At 38.1% G+C, this 13,017-nt stretch overlaps 1 protein-coding gene across 2 annotated transcripts in view; it reads left to right on the forward strand.

Annotated features, from left to right (window-relative positions):
- Positions 1 to 11,250: 11,250 nt before the first annotated feature.
- ptdss2 (phosphatidylserine synthase 2) overlaps positions 11,251 to 13,017 on the forward strand; it is a 44,018-nt gene continuing 42,251 nt past the window's right edge. The window contains exons 1-2 of one of the 2 annotated variants that reach the window (XM_014030976.1): positions 11,251 to 11,577; positions 11,772 to 12,128. In XM_014030976.1, the coding sequence (XP_013886430.1) occupies positions 11,911 to 12,128 (218 nt within the window). In that variant the 5' untranslated portion in view covers positions 11,251 to 11,577; positions 11,772 to 11,910. The remainder of the gene's footprint in view (positions 11,578 to 11,771; positions 12,129 to 13,017) is intronic. The other variant, XM_014030973.1, reaches the window with a different exon arrangement.

The following is a 13,017-nucleotide window of genomic DNA, read 5'->3' on the forward strand; positions in this document are numbered from 1 at the left end:
GGCCCCTTGGTACCAATTGAGCATCGTTGCAACGCCACAGCCTACCTGAGTATTGTTGCTGACCATGTCCATCCCTTTATGACCACAAAACCGTTACTACGTGGTGTACCTAATAAAGTGGCCGGTGAGTGTATATTATCCATGTTTCTGTCCCACATACAGTATGTAAGTCATTGAGGGGAGTACTGGTACTWAATTTTTTTACTTAAAGCACTGAATACCAATATTAAAATTCAGGTTTTAAACAACAAATTTTGTAAGGTTTAAAATGTTTTTGTTTAAGCACGGAATTTTAATAATTGTATTGGATTTTGTGTAATTTAACTAGGTTAAATTACATAAAATCCAACTTTTAGGAAAATGMCATTACAATTTGAAGTAGTTTGTTTATTTTTTCCAATGTATTTAGCGGAGGAAACAGTTTTGAGTGTAATAAGTGCAAAAATATAGTTTTTGTTGCAGGTGCTGTGCTAGAATAATGCAGTGAGTGGCAAACTTGTGTCTCAAAGGCTCTGTAGTATATGGTAAGTATGAGTAGTTGGTTTTAAAAAAGTGAAACACACTAATTTTCTCTAATGAACAAGAAACAAATTGGTTTATACTGGTTTGCTAATTACATTGGCTCAATTACCTCAATTAGCTATCATTAATGTGCACTTTAACCAGATTTGTTCTGTTTATTAAACAAGAATGGGTAAACACTACCTTAGTTTAGACTGTAGTTCAGCCATTTTTTGAGTACAATGTTAATGTGTAACAACAGAAAAACCCACAATTATATTACTGTGTTCCCAGTAAAATAAAAACAGTGATTTATATAAAAACACAATGAAAACATGGTAATGATTTTCTCTGTGATTTTTTATACCATTAATTAATCTTTTAGGCACGATAAAAGAGTAGAAGTGATTCCACTTTCGTCTGACAGTCATTATCATGATTTAACAAATGCATAAACATTCTTAAACAACTAATGAATCACGAACAGAAAAGATTGTTCTGTCCATTATCTGATTAAGAGAACTGAGAAATTCTCCTAGGTTATGATGACCCGTCATGGCCTAAATAGAGTTCAGTTTGTGACAGAGTTCCTGCCCTCTCATCAGGCCTGTTCGCGGCCTGCTTCGAGGCAGTAAATCTCGTTTCTTCACTCGAGGTGACCCCTACACAAGTCATATTTTTCCCTTCTTGCCTTACTGGGTTTACAAGAAAAGAAAAAAAAACTTAGAATAAAACAAGTCAAATTTTTTTCCCTTCTTGCATTACGGGGCTTAAAAAACTTAGAAAAAAAGACAAGTCAGTTTTTTACCCCCCTTCTTGCCTTACTGGGTTTCCAAAAAAAGAAAAAAGAAAAACCCTTAGAAAAAATACAAGGTAGATTTTTTCCCTTCTTGCCTTTCTGAGTTTCCAAAATAAATAACAACTTAGAACAAAAGACAAGTCAGAATTTTTCCCTTCTTGCCTTTACTGGGTTTCCAAAAAAAAAAAAAACTTAGAAAAAAAGACAAGTCAAATTTTTTTCCCTTCTTGCCTTACTGGGTTTCTATAGAAGCGTATTGCTATCACGCAGGAAAAAAAAAATCCGAGCGCTATCACGTTATAACGTGATGCGTATCTTGTTAAAACGTGATACGTATCACGTTATAACGTGATGGTATCTCGTTAAAACGTGATAGTTATCTCGTTAAAACATGATAGTTATCTCGTTAAAACGTGATAGTTATCTCGTNAAAAACTGGGTTCATGAGACATTTTGCTAACAGACTGGAGACACAGGTGCTCCCACTTTCATCTGCAGGTGATAAAATGCCTTGATTAAACGAACAAAACTTAATTTGTTGCTTGAATTGATATTATTGGGAAGAAGAAAAAAGTATTTGATGAGAATAAAAACCGTGAGTGGTTTTAAATCTGTGTGCACCTTTTTGTCTTAAGCATCCCTTTTAAATGCATTCTGTATGACTTGGTGTATTTTTCTATATTTTGTAGAACTGAGTCCAGAGACATGTATGACGACTGATGGGCGCGCAGCGACTTCTAGTGGTGAAAATCTGAAACTGCAGCCTATGAAACTACAAGAAAGAAAAAGTTTATGTTGTTTAAACTTAAAGGCTTGATTTTGACTGGTATGTTTTTGATATTTTTTGTTTGCTTTTTTGCTGTTAACATGAGTAGGTTTTGCTGCATGAAGACAATTAAATAAAAACACTAAAGCGACCAAAAACTGCTTAATTCAACTCAGCTTCCGCCCAAATTATATTCTTTACTCAAAAAACGTTCCCAACGTGTTTTCTGTTCTTGCATCTGTGCACTACTCTTCAGGCAAAGAACACTAGCTTTGAGCTTTTTTTTTTGTTCGATACTGTGTATTTGGGAGCCTCCCAGATCTGGGATTCTTTTCTTGATCTAATGGGAGATTCGATTTCTAATAATGAACTGAGTTAATAGAACCAGCAAAAACAACTAAGTCAAGTAAATCTGATATTTAATTTCCTCTGGTGTTAAATGGCTTGCAGGTGTAAAAGTACAGTGGTTTTGTCTTACCTTGTCTTTTAATTTACAAACGGAATAAATTGTTTGTTTGTTTGTTTGTTTGTTTGTTTGTTTGTTTGTTTGTTTGTTTGTTTTTTGAGTGTACTGTGTGATGAGCAATATTCTTAGCTCACTCATGCCAGGTGTTTTCATCCTCACATTGTGAGAATAATCAGAACCAGATGGAGAGAAGGACAGAGGCTGACTGCTCCGTCCAGGTATCACTGCTAAACTTAATCAAGTGATCTGAAACTGGAAGTCAACTTACTGTGTGCTGACAGAACTTGTAATCAGACGTGCCTAATGTATTCACATTCATTACTTAAGTAGAAGAAAAAATAGAATATAAAAAAGACTTTTTGGAAATTGAAACTCAAGCTTTTTACTCAAGTAAAAGTGTAAAAGTATTGGTTTTAAAAATAAAAATATAAAAAAGTAAGGTATGGCCAGATAAAACATTAAGGATGTCCCACAGGGCTATTCAATTGTGGCCCGCGGGCCGGATGTGGCCCGCGAGTGACCAAAATGCGGCCCATCTCTTAAGTCCAAACCTCCAGATTTCTACTTTAATTGCGATAGTTCTTTTAGTTAAACATAGACATGATTAGTATCTATAAAAATGTCAGAATCTTGGCTACAAGCTGGTAAAAACCATTTCAATAAATATCTAAGACAGTTAAAACTACTATCAGTTGAAGATAAAACTATGAAAGGGAAATAAAATCGGTTCAAAGTTTTGGCAAGTCAGAGATGTCTAAATAATATTTGTGTCAAGTAGGAGGCACAATGTGTTATTTTTGTTTTTAATATCATTTTATTATCACTACGTTTGTTATAGGATTCTGTATGTTGTATTAATGGTTAAATGCCGCAAAATAAACTATTTCAAAGGTCACAGATCTTTGTAATGCTTGGTTTATTTACATAATGACTTTATTTGCTGGATGTTCGGCCCCTGAGCTGTTGGCGTGCCTTAACTGTGGCCCCCGGATCATTTTAGCTGAACAGCCCTGATGTACCATAACGCACAACCCCTCACCCACCACTCCAAAAACATTCTAAATGACTATAATGTTATACTGAAATGTTAATATTGAAACATTATATTTCAGCTGCATATCTCTGCCATCATCTTCATATACTAGACTACATATGTCTGATATGTTCTTTTGGAGCATGACATGATTTGTGTCATACAAGTGAGACGAATCATTTACAAACCAACAAAGTGTCAGAATGGTATATATAATTAAACAATAAATAAATAATTAAATTCACTCTATCCAGGAATAAATAACCAAAATTTTCACTTAAGTAACAAAGTTTCAATAATGATCAATGTAAAATGAGTATGATAACAGATAAGGCAAGAATATTGTCCCAAGTGTCTAATAATTATAAACTACAATGCTTGTCAGTTGACACTGGATAAAAAATATTTTGTGGCCATGTGATAATAACACATGGCCACAAAATAAAGAATGCATGGCCACGGTATATATATTTTTCATCCAATGTCACTGGACAGGCTCCATAACACATAATAGCATTAACAAGAAATGTTTTGACTCAGGTGGTGACTTACTGCATAAGGTGGGCGTATCCCTTCAGTTCCCCAGGCACATCTGTCAAACAGATATTATCAGTTGTGAAACTGTGAAGACAAAGCCTGAACTCATTTTACTTCAAATGAAGGATAATTGTTCTTGCTTTCATCAGGGCAGCAGGTATGGTCAGTTTGCATTTACGATGACCTCTGACCTGTCTGCCTGAGTGTGATTCTTTCATCTCTAAAACACGCAGAAGTCTAAGACGGCTTTGCTTCTCTTAGAGATGAGTAGAAACATCCAGAGGGCTGGGTGCATGCTCAGATCAAGCCTGTGGGCAGAACAGACTGACTGAAGGAGTGAACTGCAAACACGTTTGGTAATGTGCATTTGAGTGTCAGCTTGTCAAAAGGTTTGACGGATCACCCCAAGGTCACAAACCAAGACAACAAACAAAAAAATTAATATTTTTGACAGAATATTTATTTTATTTTTAGATTTTTAAAATCAACTTATAGGTATATTTAATGGTTTGTCAAATGCTTTATCTCCCCTGTTTATAAAGCAAACAACATGCAAACTAATAAAGTGTGCAGATGAACAAGCATTGAAGCGATCTTAGATTTTAAAGCTGCGGGGTGAGCAGCATGGCAAAAACTGTGCCAAAAACTGATTAATAATGGACAAATGATCAGGTTTACACTAACATCTCATTACCTTTTGGACTCAACCAAATCCAAAATGGCTAACATTCTAAACTATTAATTGGCTGTACAACTACAACTTATTAAATCTTAGAGTCTATGCAGTTCAGAATGAGAGTGTGAATAATCATTTTCAAGGTTTGACCAAAATGGTTAAAACTCCATCATTTTTCTTCTTAAGATGATCTTAGTCTAACACTCTAGGATGATAAGCTGCAGGTGCTATGATTTCCTTCAACAGGCCTTTAAATGCTAAATTTGGCCCTGATCAACTGTTGTGTGTTTTGGAGAAGAATGTTGCTGTTTAAAATATCTTCAGAACCTTTTCTAGGTGTATTTATGGTTCTGGGTGTGCAGTATTTCTTTCTTAATTTAGAATAAAGGAGACAAATTTCTACATATTGGATTGTTAAATTAACCTACTTTCATAATCATTTTAGGCTTTGACAACGTTCATGTTTCGTCATGTACTTAACTGTGTCGGGTGTTGCAGTTGTAAACCCATGAGAGCAATAAAGAGTATTTCCCACACATTGTTGCCCATCCCCACCTACACACCCTTTACTCATCTGAACAAACAGACCCTTTTGATGTATCAGAAACACTACAGGCCAGGCTGCCAGATTTTTCAGAAATTAGATAAATATGTATTTATTCCCACAAGTGAGATGTATAAAAAGGGTTTTCTTTGCCGGTTGTAGGCTTTGTCAGAGTGGACATTAAATTACCCCTTAAAAAGAAATAAACCAGACACAAACGTAAGCATTCAGTTTTAAAACAGTTTTCTCTTTGCAAAGAGTGAGAAGTTTCTGAGGATGCTTAAAAGGCAGGTCTCAGCAGAAAGTTCTGACCTTGGCTGGGAAAATCTGTACAATTTATTACAAACAGAGCACAGAGAGAAACATCTTGACCAATCACAGGGTCGCTTCTTATCAGTCTCTGCTGCTGCAGAGATGAAAATTATGGCAGCAAGAAAGACATTTAATACAGTTGATTAATGCAATAGGATCAAATAAAAAATGATAATGTTTAAAAATATCTATCAGGCTTCACTCTGGCGTATGATGATGTAGGGGTCACCTCGAGTGAAGAAACAGGAGTTACTGCCTCAAAGCAGGTCTCGAAAGGCCTGAGAGAAGGCAGGAACACTGAACTCTATTTTAGGCCATGATGGGTCATTTCAACCTACACGAGGACTTCAGTTCTCTAATCAGATATTAACAGAAACAATCTGTTCTGTTCGTGATTCATTGGTTGTTTAACTAAGAATGTTTATGCATCTGTTAATCACAATAATGACATGTCACAAAGAAAGAAAGTATCACTTCTATTCTTTTATCGTGCCTAAAATAGATTAATGAATCACAGAAAATCATCACCATGTTTTTATTGTGTTTTTATAAATCACTGTTTTTATTTTACTGAAACATCAGTCATATAATTTTGAGTTTGTCTTAAGACAATCTTACATTTATCTGGACACTGGTTCAGAACAATTATTTAAGCAGAAGTGTTAATTAATCATGACAAATGTTTCACAGTGATTTCTTACAGTCTGGCAAAAGAAGCAGAGAAGATATTATGATGTCTGTTTAAAACAGCTACAGAGCAATGGCCTTGACTGGTGTCTGGCAACTCTCTTATCTCTTCTTTTCCTTTCTGACTGAGGGCTTATCTAAGGCTCTGACTCTGACTAACACGGACGCCTTAGAGACAGGCAGAGTGTTCTTCCTGATGCCGATACAGGAGGACGGGCTAATTCTCTCTGGAGAAGAGCCGATGGCCGCAGGTTTTGACTCAGATAGCCAATTCGAGTCGGCTTGTCGGCCAGGGCAAGGAGCAAGCCGCTCCATGTCCACCTAGAGACCCAAGTCTCTTAAGTGTTTTCAACTCCCGAGGGGAGACTTTTATTTTGAGAGACGACCAGAACCACAGCTGGAATCTTTCTAGCCGGGCTGAAACAGACGAAAAGTCACCTAAACGACACCTTTTCGCCAAGGACCAGTTCTGGACAAGCTTCCTGAAGGGTCGTGGGGAGACAGTCTACACCAGGGGTGTTTTGAGCAGACATCACCAGGTAATGCTGACGTGTTCGTGGGTGACGTGTCAAGTTGAAGCTGAGAGCAGAGAGGACGTGCTAATCCGGTTGTAAACCTTTCAAAATTAAAAGCAGAAACACTAATTCTTAATTTTCTCACCTTTTCTTACCCTTTATCCTTGCCAACCTAAGTGAAGTGCCAGTAAATGGTTAGTTTAACATCAGAACTGACGTTTTTACTGTTTATATCTAGGTAATCTAAGTTTTAATGTGAAGAAAATTCGGACGCGGGTTTTACCTCATTTTAACTTAGACGCTTGTTATAAATAGCTCACAATCAGGTGTAATCTATGATTTGTTCAATTGTGTAAATAAATGATTGCATAATCTTTTATGAATCAACTTGAACTCGTCTGACGTTCCCTAATTGTGTCACTTCACTTTGCACAGACAAATATTAGAGTAATGAGGAAAACCTTGGTAAAATTTACTCTCATAACTTTGTTATGAGAAGATGTAAGGTGAGCTTATTTGCATAAGTAACTCATTCCTACAATGAACCCAGCTGGAGTGGGTTTTAGGCAGAATTAGCTACTATCTTTTACCTTTAGAGTCACAGTTTAAATCAGTGATATTCAGAACTTTTACTCCAATAATTTCAAATGCGTCATTTTAATGCCTATCTGACTGTCTTTTATGTCTATCTTTCTGCCACAGAAGTTAAAGTGATCTCATAAACCACTGAAGAGATTTTACTGAAACTTAAATTTATAAAGTTACCACACATCATTCTTGGACAACTGATTACCATTTGGAGTCAATCCACTTAAATTTATCCATCAGTTAATCAATAACCAACACAAACATGTCTACAACTCAGTCAGTTTTGTAGCTATTGAGCTAAAATGTTATGTGGTATTAGCTGAGATAATTCATAAACTTTGAGTGTGACGTCAGTATTACACATCATCCCTCAAAATAAAATAGTTCTAAACTAAATCTCTGCCATAAACTGCAGTGGGCGAATGCACTCCTCCAACAAATGTAGGCTTTTAATTAATGAGCAGTGTTTTGTTGTTTTAATGAACTTCTCTATTAGCAATATATATATATATATATATATAGATAGATAGATAGATAGATATATGAAAATGAGCCAGAAAAGGGTAAAGTGCCTTCTCCGGGTCGGTGAGGAGGTCCTGCCCCAAGTGGAGAAGTTTATCTCGGGGACTTGTTCACGAATGAGGGAAGAATGGAGCGGGAGATTGACAGGCAGACTGGTGTTGCATCTGCAGTGATGCGGGCACTGTACCGGTCTGTCGTAGTGATTTACTGATCGGTCTACGTTCTTACCCTCACAGATACAAGTGGCCAAAAGGAGTTTCCTCCGCAGTGTGTCTGGGCTCTCCCTTAGAGATAGGGTGAGAAGCTCGGTCATCCGGGAGGGACTCAGAGCAGAGTCGCTGCTCCTCCATGATGAGAGGAGTCAATTGAGGTGGTTCATCTGGTTAGGATGGTTTCTGGACGCCTCCCTGGTGAGGTGTTCCGGGCACGTCCCACTGGGACGAGGCCCAGAGGAAGACCCAGGACACACTTTAGGGACCATGTTTCTCGGCTGGCCTGGGAACGCCTTGGGATTCCCCCAGAGGAGCTGGCTGGGGAGTGGGAAGTCTGGGTCTCTCTGCTTAGACTGCTGCCCTCGCGACCTGACTCCGGGTAAGTGGAAGAAGATGGACGGACGGACGGGCAATATGAAAATGTTAATTAGTGCTGTTGCAAAGCCACCTCAACTTTGTTCTGGGGTTAAAGAGCTTTTTGTTGTTTTCATAAGCCTTGGCCAGAATCAGAGGCTTAAACATCATTATGTCTGCAGATGATAAAGTCTGCTGCTCTGCTCAAGCTGAAACTTTTTTCTGACTAAACTCTTTCTTTTCTTTGGCTTACCTGAGAGTTATTTAAAAGTCTCTGCTTTGTTTCATGGCTGTGTGTCCAATCATAACCACACACAGAGAGAAATATACTGTGAATCCTTCATTCAGCCTTTTTCAAAACAAAACGTCTGTAGTTGGTTTAGGATTTGCTGTGGTTAATAAGGTCAGACTCTGAGACTGTTAAGACAGTTATTTTTAACACACACACACGCACACAGATTTATTTTCAGATCCCTGTGGGGACCGTGGATTGATTTCCATTCATTTTTTGGGGTAATTTTATAGCCTAACTTTGACCATTTACCCTAAAACTAACCTAAACTCAATACACACTTTGATCCTAAATCAAACCCCACATGAAATTAGCATCTGTACGCATGGGAACTGGGCATTGGTCCTCAGGATGCACATGAAACCCATACAAGGCTGCCTTTTTCCAGAAAATGGTTTCTTCAATGTAGCAAACCCCACCACACACAGGTTTGTTTTTATCATTCAAGTTTACTTGCACAGCACATTTCAGCAACAAGGCAGTTCAAAAATGTTTTACATCAGAAAGAAAAACTAAGTCATAGAACACACAGTTACCAACTGAAGCATTACAGTTTGTCAAGTGCCATTGTTACACATTAAAATGTTGATTAATGTTTCTTTTATGTTTCAAAAGCAACTCTAAACAGGTGGGTTTTCAGTCTTGATCTAAACGAACTCAGAGATTCATCTGTTTTACAATTTTCTGGGAGTTTGTTCGAGATTTGCAGTGCACAGAAGCTGAATGCTGCTTCTCTGGTTCTGGTTGTGGGGATGCAGAGTAGGCCAGAAACAGAAGACCTGAGAGTTCTGGAAGGTTGAAACAACAACAGCATACCTTTAATGTCTTGTGGTGCTAAGCCATTAAGTGATTTATAAACTAATTTATCACTAACTAATATTTTAGTCTATTGTTTGAATTACAGGGAGCCAGTGTAAGGACTTTAGAACTGGGGTGATGTGCTCTATCTTTCTGGTTTTAGTCAAAACATGAGCAGCAGCATTTTGGATCAGCTGCAGATGTCTGATAGATTTTTTAGGCAGATCTGTAAATACACTGTTGCAGTAATCAATGTGACTAAAGATAAACACATGGATGAGTTTCTCGATATCCCTATGGGGATTGTGGATTGACTTCCATTCATTTTTTGGTAATTCTGTATCCTAACCTTGACCACCAACCCTAAAGCTAACCCACCTGACTCTAAAACGAACCTAAACTCAATTCACACCTTGGTCCTAAACCTAATGCCCCACCCGTAATTAGCAACCGTACTCACATTCGGTCCCCACGAGGCTGCCTTTTTCTGGAAAATGATTCCCACAATGTAGCAAAGACATGCCCACACACTCATCCTTGTTCTTCCATCAAACTGAGGACTTTGTATTGACTTCCATTCATTTTTGTAACTACAATTATGCATAACCCACGCATTTTCTCTAACCCTAACCCAGGGGTTTCCAACCTTCTTTTCCTTAAGAGATAATTTCACAACAAGAAATTGTCCGAGAGCTACTTTTTACAACTTTTAATTTTAAACTTAAACTAAAAGCACTGAATTTACAGGAATGTGCTTTTTGTGTTGTTCCATTCATATTTTATTGTATTTCACACTAGTAACTTAGGGTTTAACTGCAACAGATTTAAACACAAATAACATCAAGTGACAGGTCTCCGATTTTTTTTTTTTTTTTGGCACAGTTGCTGTGTTCGAAACGGTAGGCCAGGTCCTTCAGAGGACTCGGCCTCCGGGAGCAGAGTTAGCCACATGTTTTCTCAGATTGATAACCTGTGGGGATGTCTTGAATGGTATTGACTCCAAACATTAATCAGTTGTAGATGTGTATCCAACGATTACTTTCTGCAAGTTATATTGATACACTTACTTGATATAGTGATATTTTGCTGACCTTCTGGCCTTTAGAGAATCATGAACAATAGAACCTTACAAACCTAGAATTTCTAGATCTTAGTGGTAAAAATATTTCTTAATATCAGAACTGACATATGGTTACAAAGTTGTAAAAATGAAAATAACTTCTTGGAGGGTTTTATAGAAAACGCACTAGGCTAAAATATTTAATTAATTTAAAAACATACTGCTAATTTTGTCAACTACATGGCTTTAAAATACACAAGAAAAATTCCTTCATTTAAAATCAATTAAATTTTGTTCGTTTTAACATAAAAAACAGAAATATTAATTGTATTACTTTTAGTTTGTTAGCTCATTTCTTTTCTTTCCACATTTTAAACATTGCGGAAGTGACGTCATCGTAAACAGCCAGTTACAATGCTAAAAACACACTGTTAGCATGCAGCATTGTTGCCTGCTTTTAGAAACTTGCGCGCAAATTTAATAGGGAACTAATTCGCGATTTTCCTCTTTTACACTCACTATTACTGCGAACCATTAAAAACGTCACATTTTATTCATAAACACAGATATCATTAGCCCGCCACACACGTCAGCCTGCCTGAGGTAAACATTTCAAAGTAAAACCAACTTCCTTTTGCTATAATGTGAAGTTATTTTATTTTGACAAGCATGTTTCCGGCAATGTTTCAAGCAACTGTGCACTCGTGATCATGCTTGTGGACTCAACGGTTTCCTCGTCCTGAAGCGGTTTCTTAGCATTATGTTGTGTTGCAGTCAGACCTAAAACTACCTTCTTATGATCACCAAGCGGATGCTAAGCTGTGCTAATGTAGCGAGCAGCAGCTTACCGGACTGCAAGCCCACATTTTCAGCTGGTGAGTGGTAGCAGCTCGTGTGGAAAGGCTAGCTAATCATGTGAGTTTGTTGATGTAAATGTTGGAACGTCAAATTAAAGGTGCTTGTTTCTATTATTAGATAAGTAGGTGCTGTCAGAGCAAACGCTAATTTTCTTGTTACTGCCTGTTTCGGCTGGTGGACTGTTAAAACAGCAGCAGGACGTGATTTTCAGGTTCTCTCTCTCTCTCTCTCGTTTTTTTTTTTAATCGTAGTAACGTCGATTTCCTCCGACCATCCCAGGATGCTGTCAATCGTTTGGGTGGGGCTGACGCGGATGGCAGAGGACAGGAGCTCTTTGGAATAAGACAAACTTCGTTAGAGTCCTTTATTTATTTATTTTTATTGTGAGTCATGTCGAAGAAGAACACGGTGGCCGCAGCGTCCAAATACACCGCCACCTCCTCCAGCGAGCAGCAGGTCGTCAACGGCTCCGTGGAGCTGGAAGGTCCGTGCCACCAGAGCCCCGCTGCGGTCAAGGCCAAGATGGTGAAGCAGACGTCCAAAGAGAGCCTGCACCGCAGAAACACGGAGTGTGAGGTGTACGACGACGGGACCAACACCTTCTTCTGGTGAGTGTCGCTGAGGTCACATGAGTTTGTTGTCATCGTGTCGCCAAGGTTAAATGAAAGACGGACTCCAAGTGATTTACACTAATAACAAACACCGCGGCCTTTTATAGCAACAATTTACGTGGACCGAGTTCTATCTGGATCGATTTGAAATGCAGTGCAGCAGAAATAATCCACAGTTTTATTCATTTTACATGCAAACATTTCACAGCTGAGCTCAGGACTTAACGTAAAGTCAAAGCCGTGGTTGCAACTCAGTTCATTCCCTGAATTAAAAAGAATAAAGAAGTTCAATCATATATGTGTGCAGGATGTCTGGGTAAGGCAGCTCATCTGGAAATGTGACATTCCCTTTCATAGATTTAAAACTGCCTTTGCCCTGAAACCTGTCACTCCAAGAATAGTTTAGTTTGACTAGGCGTGTTTCCTCTCTGGTTTATGTGCTGGGTTTTGGAGTGGGGGTTGACAGCAGAGAGAACTGGTCCTTCTTGATAAAAACTGAACTAGATTTCCTTGTTACTGCATCTGGATTTCATTAAAGCTCCAATCAAAGGATCATTGGATTTACATCTAAAATTCCCTTTTTTGGAGTCAGTCTAATTTAATTCAATTCAGTTCAGTTCATTTTATTTTATTTATATAGCACCAAGTCACAACATGCGTTGTCTCAGGGCACTGTACATGAAAAAAGAACAATCTAAAGAAGAAACCAGCAGATTGTGTTGAATCACTTCATCACAGTCTCCCATCCTGAGCAAACGGTGGAGAGGAAAAACTCCCTGCTAATCAGGAAGAAACCTCCAGCAGAACCAGGCTCAGGACAGGCGGCCATCTGCCTCGACCGGCTGCTTGGAGGACAGGAAAGATTGTTGTTGTTGTTGTTGTTGTT

Source organism: Austrofundulus limnaeus, unplaced genomic scaffold (genome assembly GCF_001266775.1).
Source record: "Austrofundulus limnaeus strain Quisiro unplaced genomic scaffold, Austrofundulus_limnaeus-1.0 Scaffold1152, whole genome shotgun sequence".
Taxonomy (NCBI): domain Eukaryota; kingdom Metazoa; phylum Chordata; class Actinopteri; order Cyprinodontiformes; family Rivulidae; genus Austrofundulus; species Austrofundulus limnaeus.